This window comes from Sciurus carolinensis, chromosome 3 (genome assembly GCF_902686445.1).
Source record: "Sciurus carolinensis chromosome 3, mSciCar1.2, whole genome shotgun sequence".
Lineage (NCBI taxonomy): Eukaryota > Metazoa > Chordata > Mammalia > Rodentia > Sciuridae > Sciurus > Sciurus carolinensis.
In genome coordinates, this window is record NC_062215.1 from 54,399,538 (window position 1) to 54,426,931 (window position 27,394).

Sequence of the window (27,394 nt, forward strand, 5' to 3'; positions counted from 1 at the left end):
CTAAATTGCCAAGGCTGGCCTGAAACTTGTGTCCCCCTGCCTCAGTCTCCAAAGTAGCTGGGATTATAGGCATGTACCACTGTACCCAGCTCTTACTGATGTTCTAGTATTCCTTTTTTTTTTAATGTTTTCAGTTGGAGATGGACATATTTTATTTATTTATTTTTATGTGGTGCTGAGGATCGAACCTGGTGCCTCACATGTGCTAGGCAAGCACTTTACCACTGAACCACAACCCCAGTCCTCTGATCTGATATTCCTTCTTTTACCATTTCCTTTCTGTTTTTTTTTTTTTTTTTTTTTTTTTTAAGGGGGTCTGTTAGTCTCTTACTTTTCATTCGTCTGAGGCTGTCTTGATTTTCTATTCATTTCTGGAAAGTATTTTTGTTGGGTATGGGATTCTGCATTGATAGTTCTTTTCTTTCAGTACTTGAAAAATACTGTGCCACTTCCTCTGGCCTCCATCCAAAGCTCAAGTGGTCCTCTTGCCTCAGCCTCAAGGTGGCTGGGACTACATATGTGTGCCACGACACCCTGGCATCAACTGACATTAATTTTAGGGAAGTACTAGTGATTGAAACCCAAGAGAACTCTACCACTGAACTCTATTTCCAGAGTTTAAATTTTGAGACAGGATCTTACTAAATTGCCTCAGTTGGACTAAAACTTAAGACTCTCCTGCCTCAGCCTGCCCAGTCACTAGGAATAAGGAAAACATCACTGTGTCAAGCATTTTTTGTTTGTTTTCACGATTCTGAGGTTGAACTCATGGCCTGCCACATTCTAGGTAAATGCTCTATCCCTGAGCCAAATCCCCAACCCTTTTTATTTCATTTTGAGAAAGGAACTTGCTATATTGCTCAGGCTGGCCTCAAATTTGTGATCCTCCTGCCAAAGCCTCCCAAGTAGCTGGTATTCCAGGTTGTGTGCTACCATGTCAAGCTCAAGTCAACTGTTTATTGATGAAGGTACAGAAGCAATTCAAAGGGGAGAAGGTAGTCTTCGTAACAAGTGGTACACCAATTGAACACTCATAAGCAAAATTTTAAAAAAGAATTATTTTGTGTGTGTACCAGGGATTGAACCCAGGGCCACTTAACCACTGAGCCACATCCCCAGTCCATTTTTTTTTTAATGTTTTATTTTGAGACAGGGTCTTGCTAGGTTGTTTAGGGCCTCGCTAAGTTGCTGAGGCTGACCTTGAGGTTGCCGTCCTCCTGCCTCAGCCTTCTGAGTCACAGGGACTACAGGTGTGGGACATCATGAAAAATTTTTTTAAAAACTTTATTTTAAAAGTAAAATATAAAATGATAAAATTAAAAAAAAAAAAAAAACACTTAAGAGCTGGGCACAGTAGCACATACCTGTAATCCCAGTAGCTCAGGAGGCTGAGGCAGGAGGATTGCAAGTTTGAGGCCAGTCTCAGCAAATCAGCAAGGTCCTAAGCAACTTAGTGAGACCCTGTCTCAAAATAAAAAAATAGAAAGGGCTGGGGTTGTACTTCAGTATTAAAGTGCCACTGATTTAACAGTGGCTTCACTATTGAGCCACATCACCAGTCCTTTTATATATTTTATTTAGATACAGGAACTCACTGAGTTGCTTAGGGCCTTGCTAAGTTGCTGAGAATGACTTTAAACTTACACATGCACACACACACTCTTGAAGAAAGCAGTAAAGAAAATCCAGGTAGAGTTCTTAGAGTCAACACCAAAACAAAACCAATCCATGAAAAACAATTGAAAAATTGGACTCAGTCAAAATGTAAGACTTTTGCTCTGCAAAAAACTCGTAAGAAGGTGAAAAGGTAAATTACAGGACTGGGGGAATAGAATGCACAAACCACATGCCCAGTAAAGAAATAATATCTAGAGTATATAAAGAATACCCAGGATATGAGGGCCAGCTGGCTACAACATCTTTCACCCCATTGATAGCCAGGGTTAATTCAACTGATCTGGCTAGCAAGGTGAGTGTCCCTTTTCTCCTCCACCACTCAACATGTGTCCCTCCTGAAGTTTCATGGTCCTTCAAGGAGGACAACCTTCGCCAATAGAGGAGGATCATTTTTTGGTTAAGAGTATACAAGTAGCTTCACTCCCCTGCTAGAACCTCCAAACAAGATCTCAAGAATGTCCAGAATGGGTTGGGGTTGTGAGTCAGTGGTAGAGCCCTTGCCTAGCATGTGGAAGGCACTAGTTTCAATTCTCAGCACCAGATATAAATCAATGAATAAAATAAAGGTCTATTAACATCTAAAAAATATATCTTAAAATTTTTTTTTCAAAAATTTTAAAAGATTTTAATGGGGGGCGGGGCAGGGAAAGTTGGCACATGCCTGTAATCCCAGCTGCTTGGGAGGCTGAGGCAGGAGAATCACAAATTCAACGCTAGTCTCAGCAACAGTGAGGTATTAAGCAACTCAGTGAGACCCTGTCTCTAAATAAAATACAAAATAGTGTTGGGGATGTTGCTCAGTGATTGAGCGCCCCTGAGTTCGATCCATGGTACACCCCCAAAAAAGAATGTCCAAAATGTTGGGTGCAGTGGTGCACCCCTGTAATCCCAGTAACTTGAGGGGCTGAGGCAGAAGGATTGCAAGTTCAAAGCCATCCTCAGGAATTCAGCAAAGTCCTAAGCAACTCAGTGAGACCCTGTTTCTTAATAAAATATAAAAAAGGCCTGGGAATGTGACTCAGTGGTTAAGCACCCCTGGGTTTAATCCCTCGTACCAAAAAAAAAAAAAAAAAAAAAAAGTCCAAAATAACAGTAAAAATAAGAAGCCAATTTGAACATGGGCAAAAGACATGAAGAGACACTGTTCTGATGAAAATATACAGAGGACAAATATGTGGGTGAAAAACATTCAACATCATTATCCATTAGGGAATCACCAATTAAAATTATAATGATGGGGCGGGGGTCGTGGCTCAGTGGTAGAGTGCTTGCCTAGCATATGTGAGGTACTGGGTTCAATTCTCAGCACCACATGTAAATAAATGAAGAAAATAAAGGTCTATCAACATCTAAAAAATATTTTTAAAAAATTATAATGAAATATTACTACATATCTATTAGAAAGGCTAGAATATTGATAACTCCAAAGGCTGGTAAGGATGCAGAGAAACTGAATCGCCCATATGTTGCTGGTGGGATTGTAAAATGTTATACACACTCTGGAAAAGAGTTTGCCAGTTTCTTAAAATGAACATGCACCAGCAATTGTGGCCAACCAGGTAAAGTGAACTATGATATCTGGAAGCTGACAGTGCTGCCTGCAGTCCTGCCAGCAGACATGGACATGGCCTAGCCTCGCCTAGTGAGAAGATGCAGAATTTGAAAATGTGTTAACATAATTTAGGACACTGACATCAGAAGAAAGTAAAACACAGGATCAGTGTGATAGGTGCCAAAGCATATGAATCTCTTTTGGATGTTTGGAAAATTCTTCAACTTTAGAATCTTTGGAGAAGCAGAACATGTTTCCTATTTCCGAAGCTGAAAATGCCAGATATTTACCTTCCCAGACTCCCTTGCGACATGGAGTTTGGGAAGTCAAATGGAGTGTAACATAGAGTCAACAGGCTCATGACCAATCAAACTTACACCTAGACTTGAATTAGAAGTTAATGTCACAAAGAAACAGGGATTGTCTGGGAGTCTCTCTCTGCTGCAGGGGATATAGTGATGACTGAATTTCTGGCTCAGTAGCTGGGGTGATGCAAGCTTCAGTGGCCTGGTCTTGAAGCAGAAGCAGAGTTACACTCACCAGACTGGTTCTCCAGCCTGGTTCTAGGCACTATTCCTGCTGCACATCTCCATGTCTGATCTCCAGCACAGAAGTCTGTGAAGTGACTGATGTTTTTTGTTGTTGTTGTTGTCTGTTTATTTTTGTTTTCGAGATGGGGTCTTGCTGAGTTGTTCGAGTTAACCTAGAACTCCTTGGCTCAAGCAATTCTGCAGACTGTTTCCCAAGTAGCTGGGATTATAGGTGTGTGCCACCACACCTGTCTTAACCAATGTATTTTTTTTTTTGTTCTTATTTATTATTATTAGGGATTGAACCCAGGGGTGCTTTACCACTAAGCCACATACCCAGCCCTTTTTTATTTTGAGGCGGGGTCTTGCTAAATTGCTTAGGGCCTTGCTAAATTTCTCAGGTTGGCCTTTAACTTGTGATCCTTCTGCCTCAGCTTCCTGAGTCTCTGGGATTACAGGTATGTGCCTCAGCATGTGAAACCCACGTATTTTTAATCAATTCATTTTCAGTCTAAATTAGCTAGACATCATTTTCTTTTGCTTTCAACTGAAAATTGGGATACAAATGCAGTAAAAATCACCAGCCTCAGGATTCTTAGTCAATAACATCATGGCTTCTTTATATATGATCTCTGACCTTGCTTCCTGATACTAACTGCATCATTTTCTCCACATTTCCCAATTTTTTTTTTTTTGTTGTTGTTCCAGGGATTGAACCAGGGGTACTTAACCACTGATCTACATCCCTAGCCCTTTTTATATTTTATTTTGAGACAGGGTCTTGCTAAGTTGTTTAGGGCATCACTAAGTTGCTGGGGCTGGCCTCAAACTTGTGATCCTCCTGCTAAGCCTCCTGAGTTGCTGCACCACCATGCCTGGCTTCCCAATAAGTTTTATATAATTGGAAAACTATATAAATAGTAAATCTATGAATTAATTGCATCTCGCTTAAGTGCTACTCTTTGTCCAACAACCAACGGTAAGCAGATAGGGGGGGCAAATTCATGGGTTTTTGCATGGTACCCTTTCTGGGAACCAGTAATTGAGGCATTTTTTAGAAGGGTCAGTGGCTCAACAGACATGGTTCTAGCTCTCTGAAATAGGCACCTAACTTGGTCTTGGGAAATCAGAAAAGGCTTTCCAAAGGAAAAAATTCTAAGTTGAAACTTTTGAAAAAGTAAGACTTAGGCAGAAGGAGATAAAGAGTAAGGAGAATTTCAAACACAGGAAAGAGAATGATTAAGAGCGTATACAGTCAGGTGCGGGGATGTATGCCTGTAATCCCAGCAACTCAGGAGGCTGAGGCAGGAGGATTGCAAATTTGAGGCCGGTCTCAGAAACTTAGTGAGACCCTAAGTAATTTAGCAAGACCATGGCAAGACTCTGTCTCTAAATCAAAAATAGAAAGGGTTGGGGATGTAGTTCAGTGGTTAAGCACCTGTAGGGGTGAGTGAGTGAGAGAGAGAGAGAGAGAAGGAGAGAGAGAGAGAGAGAGAGAGAGAGAGAGAGAGAGAGAGAGAGAGAGAGAGAGAGGAGTCCAGATCAGTAGGCAAAGTTCAGATCTTGCAGGACCCTGAAGGCCGTGTTAGAAACTTTAGATTTCCTCCTTAAAGCAATAAGGAGCCACTGGTGAGTTCAATCAATGGAAGGAGATGAGCAGATTTGCAGTTCAGAAAGACCACTCTGGTGGAGAATGGAGAGAAGGGAAATAAAAAAAATTGGAAAACAAACTAGGAGACTACTGTAGGGAAGCAGTAGAGAGAAGACAGTGCCTTGGAGTAGAGGGGATGGTAAGTAGATTTGAAAAAACCTAGAGATGGATCAGAAGAACTTGGTGATAGGTTGGATGTAAGGGAAGAAATAGGGATGGACATCAGGGATTTTTTTTCAATTGATTGAATGTTTAGGTGGATGACTGGATATTGGTATCATTTTCCAGGTTGAACAACATAGGAGAGAAGCTATTTGGATGATATGAGTTCAGTTTAGAACATATTATTTTTGTGATTGTGGGACATCCAAGGGGAAAAGTCCAAAAGGCATTGGAACACTGGGCATAGTGGCACATGCCTGTAATCCCAGCGACTCAGGAAGGTGAAACAGGAGGATTGAAAGTCCAAATACAGCTTCAATAATTTAGCAAGGCCCTAAGTATCTTAGTGAGACCCTGTCTCAAAAAATTTAAAAAGGTTGGGGATGTAGCTCAGTGGAAAAGTGCCCCTGTGTGCGCCCTCTCTCCTCTCCTCTCTTTCTCTCTCTACACACACACACACACACACACACACACATATATGTATAGATGTATATGTGTGTATATATATGCCTAAAAGGCATTTGGATATATGTGTTTGGATCTCAGAAGAGGGGTCTGGAATAGAGATACAGATTTGAGAGTCACTGGAGGTAGAGGTGGTGGTTGCAGGCAAGGAAATGAATGAAGATGATTCCAGTTCCAGTTACTCATGGAGTGTGAGAAATGAAAAGAGCCTAAGAACAAACTCTGGGGAATAGGTTAACTGCTCAGGAAGGGCGAAAGAGGAGGAATCCACAAAGGATTGAAAAGGACCAATCAGGCAGGTAAGAGGAAAACCAAGAAAATTGGTGTCACTTGCATGCAAGCCCATAGAGAATCCTAAGCATGGACTGGCCATGGGTACGCAGGCTACAAAAATCTAGTAAGATCATAATGAAGCCAAAACAGTAGCTCACTCCTGTAATCCCAGCAATTTGGGAGTTTGAGGGAATAGGATCACAAATTTGAGGTCAGCCTGGACAACACTGAGATTCTGTCTCCAAATATATTTTTAAAAATCATAATGGGATAGTGCTTTTTTTTCCAGAATAGAGAGCCGAGGAGAGAGGCTTTTTCGCCTCTGTTTCCCTCTCATAGCTTTCCTTCCTATGGACCCTACAAAGCTACTGCTGCTACTACGGAGCTAAACAGTCACCGTTTTAGCTCTATGATGTGCGTTCCTCCACTAGAAGCTTTTCTGACGGACTGAGGCAATTTAAAAACAGTGAAATGGAAAGAAAGTACTGTAGGCGACCAGGGTCATGGCCCTTCTCAACAATGCACACGTTCCTATTAGGTGCCTTATTCATTGCTTTAAGCTCAAGTTGCATCTTACTGGTAAAATATTCCGCCAATGAAGAGAACAAGTATGATTATCTACCAACTACCGTGAATGTGTGCTCAGAACTGGTGAAGCTCGTTTTCTGTGTGCTTGTGTCATTCTGTGTTATAAAGAAAGAACCTCATCGAAGTAGAAATTTGACGTGCTTCCTGGAAGGAAAATTTTCTAATTTCACTAAGTGGTCCATTCCTGCTTTTCTCTATTTCCTGGACAACTTGATTGTCTTCTATGTCCTATCCTATCTTCAGCCTGCCATGGCTGTTATCTTCTCAAATTTTAGCATTATAACAACAGCGCTTCTATTCAGGATAGTGCTGAAGCGGCATCTAAACTGGACACAGTGGGCTTCCCTCCTGATTCTCTTCTTGTCTACTGTGGCCCAACTGCTGGGACTGAAACTTCACAGCATAACCTGGCAGGACATGGATTTCATCATGATGCCTTCTTCACCCCATCCAATTCCTGCCTTCATTTCAGAAGCGAATGTTCCAGAAAAGATAATTGTACTGCAAAGGAGTGGACTTTTCCTGAAACTAAATGGAACACCACAGTCAGAGTTTTTAGTCATATTCACCTTGGCTTGGGCCATGTTCTTGTTATAGTACAGTGTTTCATTTCTTCAATGGCTAATATCTATAATGAAAAAATATTAAAGGAAGGGAGCCAGCTCACTGAAAACATCTTCATACAAAACAGCAAACTCTATTTCTTTGGCATTCTTTTTAGTGGACTGACACTGGGCCTTCAAAGCAGTAACCGTGATCAGATTAAGAACTGTGGATTTTTTTATGGCCATAATGCATTTTCAGTAGCTCTTATTTTTGTAACTGCATTCCAGAGCCTTTTAGTGGCTTTCATTCTGAAGTTCCTGGATAACATGTCCCATGTCTTGATGGCCCAAATCACCACTGTCATCATCACAGCAGTATCTGTCCTGGTCTTTGACTTCAAGCCCTCCCTGGAGTTTTTCCTGGAAGCCCCATCAGTCCTTCTCTCCATTTTTATTTATAATGCCAGCAAGCCTCAAAGTCTGGAATATCCACGCAGGCAAGAGAGGGTCAGAGATCTAAGTGGCAATCTTTGGGAGCGTTCCAGTGGGGATGGAGAGGAACTGGAAAGGCTTACCAAACCCGAGTGATGAGTCAGATGAAGACAATTGGTACCCAAATAGTTGGCAGCTCTCAAAAATTGTATTTTCACATTTACAATATTTGTAATATTTATGTTTTCATTTTGATAAACCAAGGATGTACTAAAGCATAATACTCTTTGTATATATCTAATCACTCCTAAAACGGTTCCATCCCAAGACTTAAATTACCCAAAGGGTGAAAAATTTTCTGAGGAAATGTCACAAAATCATAGCATAGAGACCATATTAATAGCCCAGTGTTTGGTAAGTCAGCAACATATATTTGCAGATTATTTTCTTTGTACTCCAAGTTTCCAGAAAACTTGAAGTAATCATGTTAAATAGATCCTATAAATATGCAGATAGAGATCAGTTTGCGAGATATTCATAATTATATGGTTCTAGTATGCATGTCACAGTCTTCCCTTTTTTATCATAAATAACATCTAGGTTTTTTCCCAAACTTAGAGACTGTAGAGATAATCATTTTGCATTTAAAAAGCAATGAAACTAAAATTTTAGCTGGAGGGCATGACTCTGCCATAGCTTGGGGATGATATAGTCTGTGCTAAATGTTTTGCTGAAGAAGCAATTTTTCAGAAACAAAATTTCAGAATTTTAGTTTTTAGGAATTTATGGGAATTTTTTTTAGTAATTATCTTTCATTGTTTTATATATAAGTAAGCTTCATATAGGTGAAGTTGGTTCCCAAGTTACCATAGTTAACACTTGCATTTTAAATCATTTAAGCAACCATTGTTGAGTTTTTTTCCTCCTCTTCAATTTGAGTATCTCAACATCTTGACATCATTGCTCTTGAATTATTACGTTTGAGAAAATTAATATAAAGGCATGTTGTTTAATTAGTTATTAATTAAAGCTTGTGACTATTAATATATCTTTATATCATATCCTTTTTCTGAGAGTCAAGACACTGGCTTCATAATCATACAAGATTATCAGTAAGACTAAGAGTTCCTTTTAAAAGGATCATTTTGCAAATAACTGTTGACTTTTAATGAAATATAAATAGTATAACCCTAAAAATAGGAAATCACTTTAGAATAATAGTTCTTACTTATAGGTGCATGGTATTTTTTAAGGTACTTTCTCATGCAGCCAATTGACTCTGTTAGGTAGAGCTATCAGGTGATAGATAATTTAAAAACAAGAAAACAGTGACTTGTTCAAGGTCATGCAGCTGAGGACAGGGTTTAGCTGATAACACTGTATATTTACAAAGTCCTATACTATAAATTTAAATAATAAGGTGTCAGAGAGCCTACACATTTCTTCTTTTTTTCTCTTAATTTTTATATATGTAAGATAATGCTATTATATAATCCATCTGTGATATCCTGAATAATGTGACTGTCAAGATTTGGTCACAATTTGTAATTAAATTAATTACTAAACCTAAAAAAAAATCATAATGGAGAAGTTTCCAATGGACGTAGAGGAAGGAGGGCACTAGTGACCTTGGTAAGAACCAAGCCAAGGAATAAGTTGCAGGAGTAGTTTGGGGAGAGAGAAGGCAGAGGAAGGTGAGAAAGGAGAGAATTAAAATTAGGCAACTCTAAAAAAAAAAGTCAGGCAACTCTAATAATGTAGTGGTGAAGGGAAGGAAAGAGTGGTATCTGGAGAGGTTTTTAAAAGTTGGACAAGGGTGGTGGTTAAGAGTCCACCCAGATCTCTCCAGTGTGGAAGGAAAGGGGGAGAGAGTAGATCCCAAAAGAGGGCCTGGGGAATTGTGGAGGGAAGTGATAAGGGCTTGTGTTCAGGAGGGAGATTGTTCCCTGAGTCACAGGAGACCCTATCAGGCTGGCATTTCCTCCCCATCCTCATCCCCTTCCTGCCCCTGGTCTGACCCTCCCTGGAGCTAGAAGACAGAAGGACCAAGTCACACCCTGGAAGAAACTCTGTGCCTTCGAAGGTCTTTCTGTCTGCCTGTAAGCTGGGGTTGGGGGAGGAAGAGGGTCTATCAAATGGATAAGAGCCAAGGATATGGAGCTAGTAGTTTTAAACTTTAGGGGTAAGATTGGGAGAAGGGAATGGAAGGTATGGAAACTGGGTTTCTGGAAGGGATTCTGGGATCTACAGGTGTGAAGGTCCAGGACCTGGGTGAATGATGTCAGAGGCTGGTGGAATGTCCACTCAAGCTCCTATTGTCCACAGGTCCCCATGCCTCTCCTCCTCTTGTTGCTCCTGCTGCCAGGCCCCTTACACTCCCATTCCATCTGTGACATCTCCAAACCAACCAGCCAAGTGGAAGTGAACTGTGATAAAAGGAACCTGACAGCGCTGCCTGCAGACTTGCCAGCAGACACAGCCATCCTCCACCTGGGTGAGAACCACCTGGTTACCTTCTCCATAGCATCCCTGGTGCCTTTCACTCGCCTTAATCAGCTGTACCTGAATAAAAATCAGCTGACCAGCGTGCAGACGGATGGAACATTGCCATTGCTGGAGACCCTGGATATATCCCATAATAAGTTGAAAAGCCTGCCATCCTTAGGGCAGGCACTGCCTGCACTCACTACCCTGGATGTTTCCTTCAACCAGTTGGCCTCATTGTCTCCTGGTGCCCTGAATGGCCTGAGCCAACTTCATGAACTCTACTTGCAACACAACAAGCTGAAGACTCTGCCCCCTGGGCTCCTGGAACCCACGGCCCAGCTAAGGAAGCTCAATCTTGCCAACAACAAGCTGGGTGAGCTACCCCCTGGGCTCCTGAATGGGTTGGAGGAACTTGACACCCTCTACCTCCAAGCAAACTGGCTGCACACGATACCAAGGGGCTTCTTTGGGGACCTCCTCCTGCCTTTTGTTTTTCTCCATAGCAATATCTGGCAGTGTGACTGTGAGATTCTCTATTTCCGTCGCTGGCTGGAGGACAATACCAGAAATGTCTATGTATGGAAGGAGGGTGTGGATGTCAAGGCCATGACCCCCAATGTGGCCAGTGTGCAATGTATCAATTTGAACAAAATACCCGTCTATACCTATTCAGGGAAAGATTGCCCCACCCTTGGGGATGGGGATGACTATGATGACTATGAGGATTATACGGTGGATGCCACAAAGACTGTGGTCAAGTTCTCTACCAACACCAAACCCCATACAATCCACTGGGGCCTATTCTACCCAGAGTCTACCACTTCTCTGATTCAAATGCCCTCTTTGCCTCCAACTGAAGAATTCACTAAGAGACAGACCATATTCCCACACAGACAGATTCCAGATTCCTCCACATTCCCAACAGCCATGGAATCTACCACACTATCCAAAAGTCTAAAACCTACTATTGAACTCATCACAACTGTAACCACCCGAATCTTAAGCAAGCCAGAACCCCCAGCCCCAACTGTCCCAGAGCCCCCCATAGTCCTGACCTCCTCAGAGGCCACCACAGCCATCATCTCCCCAGAGCCCACCACGGCCCTGACCTCCCTGGAGCCTATCACCGCCCTGATGTCCCTGAAAGCCACCACAACCCCAACCTCCCCAGAACCTACCACAACCCTGACCTCCTGGGAGGCCACCACAGTCATTACTTCTCCAGAGGTCACCACAACTCTGACTTCCGCAGAGCCCACCATAGCCTGGACCTCCCCGGAGCCTGTCTCAGCCCTGACCTCCCTAAAAGCCACCAAAACCCCAACCTCCCCAGAGCCTACCACAGCCCTGAACTCCCCCGAGGCCACCACAGCCCTAACCATGCCAGTACCCCCAACCTCAATCACCCCAGAGCCCACCACAACCTTGACCATTCCAAAACTATTCTTTACCATAAAACATACCTCACCCCCTACTAACTTAGGCCCCCGAACAATTCCCCCTGAATTTGTCTACCCCCCAATTGTCCCTGTAGTAGCTCAAGGGAATTTTGATAGCACCAGAAATGACCCTTTTCTCAACCCTGACATTTGCTGCTTCCTCCCTCTGGGCTTCTACATCTTGGGTCTCCTCTGGCTCCTGTTTGCCTCTGTGGTCCTCATCCTACTGCTGACCTGGGTCTGGCATATGAAATCATATGCCCTGGATTCTGACCAGTCTGCTGCCCTGGCCACAGCCATGCAAACCACATATCTGGAGGTGCAGAGGGGAAGGCAAGTGACTGTGCCTCGGACCTGGCTGCTGTTCCTTCAAGGATCACTCCCCACTTTCCGTTCCAGCCTCTTTCTGTGGATACGGCCTAATGGCCGCATGGGGCCTCTGGTATCAGGACGGCGGCCCTCAGCCTTGAGTCAGGGTCGTGGTCAGGACCTGTTGGGAACAGTGAGCATTAGGTACTCTGACCATAGCCTCTGAAGGTGAGTGGTTCTGGGGACTTTGAGGGTCTGTCTGATGGACTCTCCTATTGGAATTTGGCTCGGGGTGGGTAGGTAAGGCACACAGCATCACAAGGACTTTTATCTGAAACCTCCTCTTCACATTCACTCAACCCAGACTGTACAAATCAGGCAGGGTAGTGAGATGATGGAGTTGTGAGGGTCACAGAACCAAGCTCCCTATGCTGTGGGGTATTGCCAGCCCACACAATTTTGAAAAAAAGCAAATAAACAAAATAGTGCATGGCTCCCACATGCATCCATATACAGAAGAAAATCTGTAAAGTGATTTATCAAGATGAGAGTATTGTCTGTGGGTATTAGAAGTGTAGATTTTACCCCCTCTTTGTTTAGTGTTTTATAGTTTTACAACATCATTGTATATTATTTGTAGAATAAAAAAAAAATTTAAAAAATGTACTTTCTTTTGGAGCCAAAATGACTGGAGCACTTGTTACAATAATTTCAAAGGTCTTGGGCTGGGGATATAGCTCAGTTGGTAGAGTGCTTGCCTCACAAGCACAAGGCCCTGCGTTCAATCCCCAGCACCGCTTATGTATCTGTATATCTTATTTTTTTTTAATAAATAAATAAATATTTTCCCAGGGTCCCAACTAACCTTCAGTCATAGCTGGAAATTCCTCTCCTGCAGGGGTAGCCACCCACCCAGCCACCTCAAGCAGAAACTCCAGAATAGTTAATTCTTCCTGGAGTTGAGGGACACCGCCGAAGCCTACCCAGTTGTAGACTGAGCCCTTGAGGTGAAGGGGGTTATCTGCTCACACCTGGAGCCTCAGAAATGCAGTCAGTAGGACAGAGGGAGGGTGTGGGTCTTGCAGTGTGTTATTCTGGTGGGTTTGACTGAAGAATCTCAGGTTTCCTGATCTCAAACCAGGATGTAGGCAAATGGGACACTTCTCTACCCTGGTTCCATTTATTTATTTATTTATTTATTTATTTACCAGAGTTTGAACCCAGGGGTGCTTAACCACCATGCCACATCCCCCACATCCCCAGCCCTTTTTATTTTTTGAGACAGGGCCTTGCTAAGCTGCTAAGGCAGGCTTTGAACTTGGCAGTCCTCCTGTCTCAGCCTCCTGAACCCCAGGGATTATAGATGTGTGCCACTACATTCAGTTCCTGTCATCTTCTTGCTGGACTTGAAATGCTTTAAGGACAAGGTTCAGCCATCAAGTGTCTCAAAGAAGTCACAATGGTCCAGGACACAGAGTGCATGGAGGGGCAAGAAGGGAGGCAGTAGTAAAGGTGTTAGGATGCTGAGTTCCTTTCTCATTCCACTGACAAGGCTTTGCCAAGGGGACAGCTCCCACCTGCTGCCTGCCCATCCCCTAGCCCTCAGGCTTCACACTGCCCAGCACTCCTCCCAGTTATGACCTTCTCACGCCCCTTTGTTTCGAGAGATTTGTAGGTTCCTTGAAAGCAAGGGCTAGGAACCACAACTCTCAAGAAATGGATGAGACAGGCACTCTCCTCAGCCAGCACTAGTCTCTGGCCAACACCCTCCCTTTCCTCAAGCTTTGGGTTAGCTCCAGTGTCTGCCCCCACAAGCTCTGTCCCCCAGCTCCCACCCTATTAGCTCCAGTTCACAAAAATCTGACTTAAGTCTCTTATCCCCTCCCTCTTGAGGGGATAAAGCAAAAAGGGGACTACAAAAGTAGTCACCAGATCCCACAGGTTTTTCCTAGGGATTAATGTGAGATGATTTGTGCATCTGCTGCATTCTTGGGCAAGTGGCTGGGAAGAAACACACAAGGCCTGGGGTTCTGGTTTCTTTGCCCCATGCTGCTATAGCATGACTGATTTACGTAGCATTTGCATAAAACCATCAGATGCTTTTTAATAATTTTTCTTAAAAACTCCAGTTCCTGTTCTCCAGGGGTATCAATTTCTTTGTCCAGTCTCCTCCCCTCTTCACCCCCAAAACTCTCCAGATTTGGGGGTGGTGTCAGCAATTCAATTTATTATGTCCTCAGTGAGGGAAAAGCCACATCCGCCCACTGTAGACCTTTTCACCATCTTGATAGCTTCTGCTTTCTTCTGTCTCCTCTGCTCTGCCATGGCTTCCCCACAGAAGGGGGATTTTCTGTTGTCCTCTGTGCCCTAAAACTAACACCCAAGGGGAATCTAGAAATCCTTGAGTTTCCCAGCTCCCCCAAGGAACAGCCAAGGACAGAGTGGTCAGAAGAATCAGGCCAAGCAGGGCAAACTGCAGCAGAGGGTAGAACAGACTGAAATCCTTTTACCACAAGGAGGAAACCAAACTGTGGAGGGGAAATAAATAGAGGGGCCTAGAGCAGCAGAGTCTGTGCTTCCTGGTGTACAGTGACTGTAGGAGCAATGGGTGACTGGGAGCCCCAGCACATTGGCTCCAGGTCCCCTGCCCGCTCAGCCACTGAGGAAGAGACGTTTGTAGGCCTTGTTCATCTGCTCCAAGAAGATGAAGGTGAGGACAGTGTGGGGGCCCAGGCGGGCATAGTATGGTGTAAAGCCCTTCCACAGGCTGAAGAAACCCTCATAGCGGACGACCTTCATCAGCACATCCTAAACAGACACGCAGGATGACAGGGCTAGGACCTGAACTTTGGGACCCTGTCCCCTTTACCCATGTACCCTCATAACCCTCCCAGAGCATTTGACACTATGACTCAAGCCCCTGCTTCCTCACCAGCCCGTTCTTGTATTCTGGCTTCCCATCAATCATTCGCATGTTCTGGATCCTGAAAGAGAGGAAGCAGGGATGGGGGATGTAACTCAGTAGAGCACTTGTCTATCATGTATGAGGACCTGGGTTTAAACCCCAGTACTGCCGGAAAAAAAAAAGAAAAAAAAAAAAAGACACAAAAGAAAGCAGGGGCATAAGAGACAGAAAGGGGGGGCCTCCCACAACTCTCTAAAGCCCAGGCCTGCACACTTACCGGGTCTTGACAATGTCCACAGGCATAGAGGCAGCAGTGGTAACCAGGCCACTGATCATGCTAGCACAAAAGTGGCACAGAATATTGTCAGAGAAGTAGCCTGGAGAGTGAAGCAGGAGGTGACAATCAGTTTGGAGGGGTCCAACCAGGCTGGGAGCTAAGAGCCCAGTTCTGGGTCTTACCTGAGTCTAGTAAGAACTGCTTGGATTGGGAGTAGGAGGCAAGTTGGGCTGCATTGACGACAACAGCCCGAGCCATTGTAGGAATACAGCCCTGAAAGTGGGAGAGTGAAGGAAGAGTCAGAAATGTTAGGGACCTGAACCCACAATCCCCAAGTCTCCAGAGCCTCTACTTACCCGCCACAGTGTGGGGACTCCCTCTTCCCGGGCAATTCGGATCAGGGCATTAAACACATTTTTGTAGCCACGGCGCTGATCAGCTGGAAGCCTGGGAAGAGCAGGGAGAGCCCAAGATCAGGATAGTCCACACTGCCCACAGGAGCAAAAAATAGGAGCAAAAGTAAGTATATGTTCTGCTCTAGATCTGGGATTTAAAAAACTGGTCCTTTCATTCTGGATTCCAAGAATGGGGCTGAAGTTGGATTCAGACTTGTAACTCACCGACCATCAGCAGTCATACGGATAAGAGCTACCTCAGCTGGTGTTCCCACAAAGGCACCAGTTGCACCCGCAGTCATGCCAATCAGGGCCTTCAGCAGAAAACCAGGGGGTGTACCATCAGCCCCAGTCAGGCGCTCAAAAAGCACAGTATAAATGCCAAGGCGAGTAGTGGTGTAGGTGGCCTGTCGCAGGAGACCAGCTGACAGCCTGAGGAGCAAAGGGGTCAGCACATCAGGCCAAGATCTAGATCTGCCAACCCACACCCTTCCCCCCAACCTGAGTCCAGTACCCAGTGTAAATGCCCTTCAGCCCTTCTGCCTTTAGGATACTGGTGAGAGCATGGAAGCTGGTTTTGTACTCCCTTGTCTTGGCCCCTTCTCCGCTCAGTTGCATTCGGTTCTTCACTAGGTCCAGGGGTTGAACAAAAACTGTAGCTCCCATCCTGGGGGAAGGCAGGAGTGGAATCAAGGGTCAGGAGTTGCAGATCTACTAATGCCTACAGGAGCCTGGCAGCAAGAAGTTAGTTACAAAGGTCAGGGCCTGTCATGTGGTTAAGGATTCAAGAGGCTGTTGGGCATGTTTATAAGAATGTATGTACCAAGAGCAATGTGTCTGGAAAATACAGGTGTCCAGTAGGGGCCATGCAATGAAAGTGGTACAGGCAGCTCCATGGGCGTCAAGCAATGAGCTGGGACGACATGCAGTTAGACCCAGGGAAGGAGGAGGGGGACATCCATGATGTGGGACTCCAAGCAGTCCTTCAGGAATTACTTAACGACTTGGAACCCTACACAGCTAGGCAGAACCAAGCAGTAAGCTGGAAAACTCAGGTGGTGCGGCGAAGGTCGTGCAATGACCCCGCATGCAGTCCATTAGGGTCCTGCAAAGAGTGAAAAGATCCTGGCAGCCCATAAAGGACCTCACATTACGATGGTGGGCACGCTGACCCCGTGCTGGCTCAGTTCACTGCAAAAGACCCAGAGAGAAACCGGGCCCAGTCCTTGTGCCCGTCCCTTCCTCCTTTCCCATCCGTGGGGCCTGAGCTTACCCGGCCAGGCCCCCGAACAGGAACTTGACGGACTTTGGGGAGGTACGGGGCTTCCCGTCCATCCCGCCGGCCCCGGGACTCGCCGTCGCCGCCATCACCTCTCAATGGCCCTCGGCTTCGGGTCCCGTGCGCGCGCGGCCCCGCTCGCGCCCAAGGTGACACCGAGCGCGCGACAGGACGAGGGCGCGCGCGTGCACGCCCCTCCGGTTCTCAGGTCCAGCACTAGCACCAGCTGGAAGCCGGGGCTGGCGCAGGCGTGCAGCGCAAAGGCGGTCGGGAGTAAGGCGGAGACGAAGGAGGAGCTTGAAGGATGCGTAAGGAAAGGGGTGTGGCTGTTATAGGAAAACAGGTTATAGGCGCAGTTTTTACCGAATTACAGTCGAGGGAAACTAGAGTTTATTGGGAAGTCTCGCGAGAGCGAGTCAGACTAGCCCCAGTACGGAGGTTTCTCGCGATAGATGGAGAGATTTCAGTGGCGGGGCGGAGAGGAGGTGGGTGATCTCTCTCGCGAGACTTATAGGTACGGCGGCTGCGGCCAGAGGGATGAGAGGTTTGTAAACAGGGCAACACAAGGGGAGATCACGGGCACTAAAAGGAATCGATTAGATCCTATTTTAGGCATTGGTGTTCTCTATCTACGCAGGCATTCTTGCCATCTCTAACATTTCCTGTAACTGGCCTTTTAGGACCGGAAGTCCTTCATCTTGAGCACCCAGTGTTGGAAGCGGCCTGACTTTCTTTACCGGAAACCCTTTTCCAGGGGACAGGAAGAAGGCCCACCTGGCCGGAAGTCTCGCCTCCTTTAGCTCCCCTACCCTTCCAGAAGTTTTTCTGTTACCTGTGTTTACCTCTGGTCCCTTTATCCGTTTTATCTCTATACCATAAAAGATACATTTAGTGTCTTCCTTCCAGCTCCAGTAAACGAGTTGGATAGTTCACTCCCCGAGTCGGGGTTCTTTCCCTGGTGGCCCCATGTAGCTGAGAAGTGGGACCTGGGGGTGGTTGGACCCCTGGGATCCTGAAGGGACAGGGAGGGCGCAGAACTACACTTCTGCCCCTTCTACAAGGACTCGACCTCCTCAGCCTTTCTTCCCCGCTGCCATGCACTCCGCGGCCTTCCCGCTTCCTGTGGTTGTGGCTACTGTGTTGTGGGGAGCGACCCCCGTCCGGGGGCTCATTCGAGCGGTGAGTCTAAAGGTCGGGTGGGGAAGGGTGCTGAGGGGACAGGTTGAAGGTTGAGGAACATGGATTTTTTTTGTCCGCAGACCTCGGAGCACAATGCCAGCATGGATTTTGCAGACCTCCCAGCTCTGTTTGGGGCCACCCTGAGTCAGGAGGGACTCCAGGTGACCTTCCCTATTTTCTATTTTCCCATATCCTGCCCTGGGTGGGGGTTCAGGAACCATGCCTGAGGTAGGAAGGCATGGAGGTAGGAAGCATCAAGAACTAATCGCATGAGCGCATCTGGTGTGGAATCCAGAATCTGGAGGTAGAAGCCAGTGTCCATCTGTGGAACTCCGAGATTATGAGGGAGACTGAAAGTGGACTAAGATGAAAAACAGGAGGAAGTGGCACTGATCAGTAGGATCTCTGGAGTCAGCTATTGGTTGTATAGACATGGACAAGCTAATCTCTCTGAAGCTTAATTTATTTTATGGTAAAACAAAACAGAAGTTACTTAAGGTTATAGTGAGTGAGAAAGATAAGCAGTTCTGTGGTACTTCATGGCAAGGCTGCAATACAGCAAGAACTTGGGCCATAGATTATCAGTACAGTTGGGTGAAAAGCATAATTGGAAAATTGTAGGAAGGAAAATGTGTGCATGTGCTAGAGAGAGAAATGTGAATTAACTTGAGAGAAAGTGATATGAACGTTAGAAAACTTGAATTAATTAGTGAGGAACCAGGGGCAGAATTGAATTAAACTGGAGGATGGGGTACAGGCTAGCCCATTTGGGAAAGGGAGAGGGAAAATGGGAAGATCTGGAAAAGGGATGTTGTTTGCTATAATTGCATCCTCTGTAGGATAAAAAAGATGCAGACTTCTGACTTGGGTGGGATGCTCAGAGCCCAGGGATGAGAAGGAAGTGAGAGGACATGTAGTATGCCAGGGCCAGTGTACTTGGGGATTCTGTGGGAAGCAGAACCTAGGGAGATGTCCAACTGTTTTTGCTTCTGTGTCCCAGGGGTTCCTTGTGGAGGCTCACCCAGAAAACGCCTGCAGCCCCATTGCCCCACCACCCTCAGCCCCGGTCAACGGGTCAGTCTTTATTGCACTGCTTCGAAGATTCGACTGCAACTTTGACCTCAAGGTTGCTGAATATGGAGCGGGAGCTGGGAAGCTGAGGGTATAAAACAAAGGAGCCAGGAACAAAGGCAGGCAAGGTCTATGATGCCTCCTTATCTCCTGCCCTATCTCCCTAGGTCCTAAATGCTCAGAAGGCTGGGTATGGTGCAGCTGTGGTACACAATGTGAATTCCAATGAACTTTTGAACATGGTGTGGAATAGTGGTAAGTTGGGGAATGTGGAGAACTAAATTTTCAATAGAACTGAGACTGAAGAGATAGTGGGAGGGCTGAAGGCTTAGGGAAAAGAAGCCAGTCCTTTGGGTGGGGATGGGGCAAACATACCAAATGCCAAGGTTCCCAAAGGACTTAAGCAGTAAAAGGTGGAGTTCCCAGTGTAACACCCTGATCCCTGCAGAGGAAATCCAGCAGCAGATATGGATCCCATCTGTGTTTATTGGGGAGAGGAGTGCCGAGTACCTGCGTGCCCTCTTTGTCTACGAGAAAGGGTAGGACATGTGCCACCTTGCGATTCTTTCTTTAGCAGTTCCATGCCAACCTATAACCCAGGTCTCATTGCCCCAACCATTCAGTCTTAGGTCCTACCTCCCCTGCCTCTTTTTATTCCCATTCCTTTCCCCAATCATGGGTCTAGTTCAGAGCCAGTTACCCAGTCCCTTCATTCATTTGCTTTTCTTACTTCTGAGATTGAGCTTCCTTTCCTCAGGGCCCAGGTGCTTCTTGTTCCAGATAATAGCTTCCCCTTGGGCTATTACCTCATTCCTTTCACTGGGATTGTAGGACTGCTGGTTTTGGCCATGGGAGCAGTAATGGTGAGTAGTTCAGAGAACCTGATAGGAAGAACTATGGCTTATAAAGCCTGATTGGAGATGGGAGGTGGGGTGGTTGGTGCTGCACCATTCAGTTTTGTTCCCTAAGCCTGGTCCATGCTCTCCCCTTTCCCCCAGATAGTTCGTTGTATCCAGCACCGGAAACGGCTCCAGCGGAATCGACTTACCAAAGAGCAACTGAAACAGATTCCTACCCATGACTATCAGAAGGGTAAGGATATAGGGGAGGGCCTTGCCCATATTTTACTTGGTTTCTGAAGGAGTTAGACCCCCTAACCCTTAGATAAGGAGCACAAAGATGGCAGAAAAAGGTGGCAGTATGAGATGTCTTCTCTGTACTCACAAATATGGTGAGGATAGGAGAGGGAGATAAGAGCATGAGATAGATAGAAAGTAAAGAGGACTAAGAAAACCAAGTGGAATAGTTGTGGGGAATAATGGAAGGACAGACCTTGCATAAAAAAGAAGTAAGGGCAGAGAAATGTAAAGTGGGGAGGATTCAGTCAGAAGAAAACTGGTAAGGGTTGAGTTTTCAGGCCTTGGAGCCCTTGGTGCCCATATAAGGCTATAGCAGAAGTCCTGCCCCTGTTTCCACTCCTCCCACTCCCTCTCTCTCCACCCTCACATCACCTCCCCCAAACCCACTTCCCTTCTCAGCTCTGCTTCTCTTTGCTTGTCCCTTCCACCCCAATCTTTCATGTTCTACCCTGGCTTTTACCCTGCTTATTTCAGTTTTAGCCCTTCCACTAACTCTGTAGAACTAGGGAACTTTTTTGAAGGGCTTAGTTGTATAGCAGGCCTCCCAGAGTTCTCATGGGCCCAGTTCAGAATGGCTCAGTGAAGGACTAGATTCCTTTTTCTAATCCAGGAGACCAGTATGATGTCTGTGCCATTTGCCTGGATGAATATGAAGATGGGGACAAGTTGCGGGTACTCCCCTGTGCTCATGGTGAGGCCCTCACTACCTGTGCCTTCCCCTCACCCCATCCAAAGGCACCAAGTACCTGAACTCATTCCTCTCTATAGCCTATCACAGCCGCTGTGTGGACCCCTGGCTTACTCAGACTCGGAAGACCTGCCCCATCTGCAAGCAGCCTGTTCATCGGGGTCCTGGAGATGAGGAAGAGGAAGAAACTCAGGGGCAAGAAGAGGGCGATGAGGAAGGGGAGCCAAGGGACAACCCTGCCTCAGAACGGACCCCACTCCTGGGCTCCAGCCCCACTCTTCCTACTTCTTTTGGCTCCCTAGCTCCAGCCCCCCTTGTTTTTCCTGGGCCCTCAACAGATCCCCCACCTTCTCCTTCTTCTTCTTCCTCCTCTTCTGCCATCCTTGTCTAATACTTCCCCACACCTGGCATCTCTGGTAACCTATTTGCACAGGCCCTCTTCCTCCAGTCTTATAAATTCTGGGATAGGGGACATTCTCAGCTTAGGTTTCTCCTTTATCTGGCCCTGTCCTTTTCAGGGGTTGTATATTGGGGAGGGTTCAAAGGGGACTGAGTCTTCATGAGTTAATAAAACTGTTTTTGTGGACTAAGAATATTTTTTCACCCTAAGATGTGGGGATCAAAGTGAAGCCAGGGCTTTGTGCATGCTAGGTATGCACTCTTACAATCAATATACATCCCCATCCCTGTTAATTTCTTATTTTTTTTCTGCTACAGAGGGGCAGGGGAATCCTGGAAGAGTCTAACCTGTAGTCATGGGGACAGCCCCAACAAGCATTTGCTGTGACTCAGAGGGGGGAACCCCACCTACACATGAGGATGACTCAACTGGCCCTGCCTGCCTTGCCCGCAGGCTTGGACCCATTCTCTGGTCTGGATGACTATTCCATTACCTACCAATTCAACTAGCACATGCTAGAGGACCTAGGCCTGGAAATACCACTGTGGAGTGCATAGGCCACCTGGACATGGGGATAGAGCAGAAAAATGGAAGTAGTGTGAAGGGCTCAATCCTAGACATGGAGGCAGGAAGCTCAAATACCTGGACTTCATAGTGCCTTAATTCTGTTCCTGACCCTGAGCCAGGATCAAGGAAGTATGTCACAGTGCTTGTCCCTCCTCTTCTGATACCTAAGCTCAAATCATACAGCACCTTGTTAGTAGAATCTTTTTTATTCAGAAAAAAAAAAAAAAAAAACAAAAACAAAAACAAAACAAAAAACAAAAATGAGAAAAAAATTTTTCCAACCACACACAGGAGGGGTATGGGTAAGGGGGAGGTATCTTTCCATCCAGCCCCGGCCCCAGCCCCAGCCCCAGCCCCAGCCCGTGGTTTTGGCAGCAATAAGGGATATGGGGTAATGGCCCAAAAAATAAAAATGGTATATGTGTGTGTATGGGAGGGAGGGGGTGCAAAAGCTGTGGGGAGTGGTGAGGGAAGGGACAGACGAGGTCAGTACTGGGCACGCCGCAGGTGGGAAGCCATTTCATAACATTTCTTGTTGATCAAACCACCGTGGACACCTTCTTTGCCCATCAGCAGGACTAGCGCTGGAGGAAAAGAGAAAGGAGGCTAGGACCCAGGTGTCACAATTCCACCCCCTCTGCCAGCTGTTCAGCAGCTGTCCAGCCCTGGGGGCTGTAACCGAACCTCATCCCTCCCAACCCCCCCCCCCACACACAGGCAGGCTGTCAGTCAACCTGAAACAATAGGGCTTTTCAAAAAGAGAAAATCAAGCTTAAAGACTAGAGAGGAACAGGCTAAATAAAATTTAGGGGTCAACAGCTCAGACTATATAGGCTCTTGTGTTCATGCCAGAAGTGGTTACAGAAGAGCCTGTTTTAACAAAACAGTTCAAAAGAGCAGAGCTAAATGCTGACTTAGGTTCCAACAATCTACCTACTCCAAGAAAATGAGTTTCTAATTTGAAAATGCTCAAGGCAGGAAAAAACTAAAGAAGTAATACAGGGGCCAAGTAGCAGTGGCAAAGGCCTGTGATCCCAGCAATTTGGGAAGCTGAGGCAGGAGGATTACAAGTTTGAGGCCAGCCTGGGCAACTCAGCAACACAGTCTCAAAGTCAAGAGAACTGGGGATGCAACTGAGTGGGGTAAAGCACCCCAGGGTCCAATCCTCAGTACCAGGAAGAAAAAAAAAGGCAATGCAGTTCAACTTCTTCATAAGATGAGGAACTGAGATAGAACTGGAACTGGAGGGACTATCCAAGGTTCCAGCAGACATCGAGAGTAGGTAGAATGCTGGTCGGACCCTCTTCAAAATAAAATCACAGAAAAAGTACCCAAGAGGAATGGAAAGAGGTACATTATGTATCTCAGATGTTTAAAAAAAAAAAAAAAAAAAAAGGTAAAAGACAAACTCACTCTTGGCAGTCATGGTGACAGTGACATTGAAGGTGGGGGCTCCACCGGTGCTCTTGGTACGAAGATCCATGGTAAATTCCCCATCCTGCAGCAGTGAGTCCCGGATCACAGAACATTTCTGGCCCCCAAGTGTCAGCCCATTCACGAAAAAACTTGACCGGTCTTTGCCAACCAGGACACCAACCTCAGCTGGCTAGAAAAGGAATCAAGCATCCATGAAGCTAATGCACCAAGTTTCTCACTGTTCTCTAAAACCTACCTCTCCTACTGCTTTGGGAGTTATAGCTCTGGGGGTATGGTACACGTCAATGATATCTGAGAAACACTTTAGTACTGGGGAAAGTTGCTGCAGAAAATATCCTCGAACTCTCTAAACGGGACCAGGGATAACATATTCCTCTGGAGAAGTAGATCTCAGTGTTTTAATATCGAAAGCAAATCTAAGAAATATAAGGGGGCCAAAAGTGCGAAAAGTGGGGAGCCTTTGGATGCTCAGAAGTCTCCTTCAGGAAAAGCAGAAGCGGAGAGGGGAAGGGAGGGGGCGGGCAAAGCAAGAGAAAGCAACTTTGCCCTTATTTGGTCAAAGGTTCTGCAGGAGATGTTAGGAACTCGGACGCCTGGGTCTCCAAGTAACCTAGAGTTTAGATTCAGGTATCTATGTCCCAAGATGAGGAAACAGACCCCTGGGGGCTTTCCAGGAAAGTTGGAGAAGTTTTGAAGGGGGTGGGTAAGCAGACGGGTAAGCCAACTCTCGGGTCTAAATACCCTAGGGAACCTTTCTCCTCCTCCCCCTTACACCCCAAACCCCTATATCCGGTCCCCTCCCGCCCGGAAATCCCCTTCCCCCCCTTTCGAACTTCCGCTCCCCCTCCCCACTTCCGGGCAGTGTGGCCAAGAGAGGTGGTAGGAGACAGCAGCGGTCATCCCTTATTCCTTGACTTATACCATCTCTGAACTTCTTACAAAGTTCCCTTGCCCCAGGTCCTGCCGAATGGCGGGAAGGAAGGGCGAAGGGACTTCCGGGATTGGCCTCATAGGAAGGCTGAGGACAACGTGCCGAGTTGGGGGTGTGTGTGGTGGCCTCGCCCTCTCTAACGGGTTGGGAGGGGCAGGGAACCCACGAAGGACAGGCATGGGCCCAAGGCCCTGCGCCGGGTCTCTAATCCGCATAATAAAAAACAATGGTGGACGAGACGTGAGTTCACAGCCTAAAAGAGAGTCATGAGGCTCCAAGTCCCGTCTCAATCACAATCCCTGGTTAAAATTGCAACGCGCGCCCGCCCCGCCCTGGAAGAGGCGGAAGTGGGCCGCCGCACCGGGCGGCGCGCCCCTCCCCGCCCTGTATGCCCCGGATGTAACGCCCCGTCGCAGAAAACGGGGCAGCAAGCGGGATGGGCGCCGCCGCCAGGGGCGTAGGACTGGGGGGCACTGAGGAACCTGCTCACGTGCAGCCGCCATTCGCGCCGCTTCCAGGGCAGGCACCTAGTCACGGCCTTTCGCTGCTCTCCCTAGACCGCGCCCGCCCCCACCCAAGTCCCTTCCTCAGGATCCAAGGCCGGCCAGTGCCCCGAACCGCGCAAGCCTCGCAGTACCGTGATGTTGACGAAGGTTTTTCCGGGGACGGCGGCCCAGACGGAGGGCGAGTCCTTGTAGCCCACGATGGCCGCGTCCTGACAGGTCCCGTCCGCCATGAGGTTGTCGATGTAGGCGTTCCACCCGGCCATGGCGCTGCTGCTGGGACTGCTCTCGGCTCTGCTGCTGGGGCTGCGGGCTGGGCTCGGGCTGCCTCGGACTGGCGGGCGGGGGAAGGAGGAGAGCTCGGGGCACGCGCTGCCGTCCGGACCGCGGCTCTGCTAGCTGTGCAGCAGCCCTCGCACCGCCACTTCCTGCTCCTCCCCCCCCCCCGGATTTTTATTTGTAATGGGCGGTAGGGGCGGGGCTTGCTCCCCATTCCCTCCCTCCCCCCCGTCTGCCCAGATACCGAAGTTTGCAAATGAAATTTTAAAAATCCCTCCCCCTATTGCAAAATTTGCAGAGTTCGATGGAAAGCTATAAAAATGGCTGGGGGTTGGGGGTTGGGAGTGGCGGGGGAGAGGATAAGGTCAGGGCTCGCCCCAGTCGGCACTGGACACAAACCAGACTTTGGTATAGGGGAAAGGAATGAGACAGAGAACGGAAGAAAAGAGAAAGGAGGAAGAATTAGCAAAATGCAAATTGAGCAAATTAGAGTTCGGGGAACCCAGGGTTAAACAGAACGACTCCTCCTTCCCCCACCTCCGCCGCAGGGAAGGAACGGCGGGCGGCGGCGGCGCGTGCGCCCGCGCCTGCGCCGGGGCAGGGAGTGACGGCGCGTGGGGCGGTTGGGGCTGGCGGCCGCTGTGCGGGCGCGCGCCGGGAGAGACGGATAGGGACCTTCCTGGGAAGGAAGGCGGGCGGGGTACGTGTCTCCCGCCAGGCGGAAGGGGCGGGAGCGCAGGCGTGCGCGCTGCCACCTCTCCACTCTTAATATTATTACTTACGGGAGCTGGAAGGAATTTGACAAAAATACTCGGGTCGTTTTCAGGGCTAAAGGTACCCACCTGGGGTATTTGTCCCCAGGGTCTACCCAGAACGCACAGATTAGAATCATTCGAGAGCATCCACCCCCGGGAATTATCCCTTCCCTGGGTCGGCTCAGCCCAGGGCCTCGCCCCAAGTCCCATCCCTGCTCAAGGGGCACCAGCCGTGCCCCTTAGTCTGTCTCTTCCGAGGTCACTGAGCGCTGGCGCCCTCGGGACGAGACGGGAGGGACTAATTTTTCAAAGCGGAAGAATACTAAGGCTTCAAGGTTAGCAACTTTTTCAATAGGGCGAAAGTCCCTTCAACTTTGGGTTTATTGGTTATTAGTCTTTTCCAGTAAAACTTATGCTAAAAAGTCCTTATGTGCGATTAGTTGCTCGCTGCCAAACGCTAAAGAGATGCGCTGGCTTCGGTGACCTAACTCCTCTAGCCCCTTGCTGCTGAGGGGCTTGGCCGCTTCCGGTCCCTTGGGGAGGGGCGCGGAGATTACTTGGCGCGCTTCCCGGGCGGCACAAGGATCCTTTTCTCTCTGGTTTTTCAAGGCAGAGTGCGGTCCCCCAGCATCCATCTCGAACCTCTGGAGTCTGACGCCCCCCGAGCTTGTGTTCCTCGACAGCCGCGTGGCTGAGTCACTGACAGGCTCGGGCGGGGCCGAGCTCGGGCACGTGGCGGCCCTTCCCTCCCGCCATCTCCTGAACTCTGGCCCGCACACCCTCCACCCCGGGGTGGAAAAATCCCGGAGGGAGCGACCCGAGATAAGGGGGGAGGGGCGAGATGGTAGACCGGGGGCAGGTAGGATTCCTGGGGTGGGGGCGAGGAGACTGACCCCCGTGGGGCAGGCGGGGCAGGGAGGAGAGCTCGGGAAAGGGCCTACGAGGTGAGTCACCTGGCTCAAGCAGATCGGGCGCCGGCGGGAGGGGCCTCCGAGACCGAGCGGAGGCGCCTGGGTGATTGCCGCCCGTCGGCCGGCCCTGGAGGCTGGAGAACTCCGAGCAGACTCTACACTCCCCCGATACCCGCCAAGGCGGAGAGAGTTACCTAGGGCAGAGACAAACATCCTGCAGTGCTGCAAGTAGTCTGCAGGACCGGCCCCAAGCTTCCAGACGCTCACAAAGGGCCACCCTCTTCTCGTGTTCATTCATTTTTTTTTTTTTTTTCACTCCTGATACAACACCATTCATTGATGGTCAGGGGCCGCGCGTTGAAGCGCTTAAAGTCTATAGGAAAAGGGATTTCTGACCGACTAGATCCGCATTGGGCTACAAATGCTGTCCCAGCACTATCAGTCGGGCTCTGGGCCATCTCACAGGGCTAGTCTAAATTCGTCTACCGGCCTCCTTCTCCCCCCTCCCCCCCAGCCTCCCGCCTTTGCTGGCCTGGAGAGTTAGGATGGGGTGGCGCCGAGAGTGGCC

General features: G+C 47.8%; 5 protein-coding genes across 8 annotated transcripts; 3 read left to right on the plus strand and 2 right to left on the minus strand.

Moving 5' to 3' along the window:
• Positions 1-6,829: 6,829 nt before the first annotated feature.
• On the plus strand, positions 6,830-8,330 carry LOC124979139 (probable UDP-sugar transporter protein SLC35A5). The gene is given in 2 exon segments (XM_047543456.1): positions 6,830-7,271; positions 7,274-8,330. Coding segments are annotated over 2 exon segments (1,200 nt in total). The 3' UTR covers positions 8,032-8,330.
• A 1,876-nt stretch (positions 8,331-10,206) lies between these two features.
• Gp1ba (glycoprotein Ib platelet subunit alpha) lies at positions 10,207-12,336 on the plus strand. Its single transcript, XM_047543449.1, has one exon. The coding sequence runs from the start codon at positions 10,207-10,209 to the stop codon at positions 12,334-12,336; it is 2,130 nt and encodes a 709-aa protein (XP_047399405.1).
• Positions 12,337-14,317: 1,981 nt separating this feature from the next.
• Slc25a11 (solute carrier family 25 member 11) lies at positions 14,318-17,211 on the minus strand. Its single transcript, XM_047543461.1, has 8 exons — positions 16,961-17,211; positions 16,202-16,354; positions 15,913-16,119; positions 15,649-15,739; positions 15,475-15,565; positions 15,293-15,392; positions 15,043-15,094; positions 14,318-14,918 (listed from the first exon to the last, which is right to left on the minus strand). Exons 1-8 carry the CDS (start codon positions 17,053-17,055, stop codon positions 14,763-14,765), a joined length of 945 nt encoding a protein of 314 aa, XP_047399417.1. The 5' UTR covers positions 17,056-17,211; the 3' UTR covers positions 14,318-14,762.
• Positions 17,172-21,635, plus strand: Rnf167 (ring finger protein 167). 4 transcript variants are annotated; one of them, XM_047543460.1, is made up of 10 exons: positions 17,172-17,274; positions 17,647-18,145; positions 18,226-18,306; positions 19,146-19,271; positions 19,384-19,471; positions 19,665-19,755; positions 19,974-20,079; positions 20,215-20,308; positions 20,966-21,046; positions 21,124-21,635. In XM_047543460.1, the coding sequence occupies exons 2-10, from the start codon at positions 18,062-18,064 to the stop codon at positions 21,432-21,434; spliced, it is 1,062 nt and encodes a 353-aa protein (XP_047399416.1). In that variant the 5' UTR covers positions 17,172-17,274; positions 17,647-18,061; the 3' UTR covers positions 21,435-21,635. The 4 variants fall into 4 exon arrangements, with proteins under 4 accessions (XP_047399416.1, XP_047399415.1, XP_047399414.1 ...); XM_047543459.1 differs by lacking the exon at positions 17,172-17,274 and adding an exon at positions 17,341-17,451; XM_047543458.1 differs by lacking the exon at positions 17,172-17,274 and adding an exon at positions 17,346-17,480.
• Positions 21,636-22,207: 572 nt separating this feature from the next.
• On the minus strand, positions 22,208-25,309 carry Pfn1 (profilin 1). Its single transcript, XM_047546037.1, has 3 exons — positions 25,016-25,309; positions 23,424-23,616; positions 22,208-22,594 (listed from the first exon to the last, which is right to left on the minus strand). The coding sequence occupies exons 1-3, from the start codon at positions 25,145-25,147 to the stop codon at positions 22,497-22,499; spliced, it is 423 nt and encodes a 140-aa protein (XP_047401993.1). The 5' UTR covers positions 25,148-25,309; the 3' UTR covers positions 22,208-22,496.
• Positions 25,310-27,394: the final 2,085 nt, after the last annotated feature.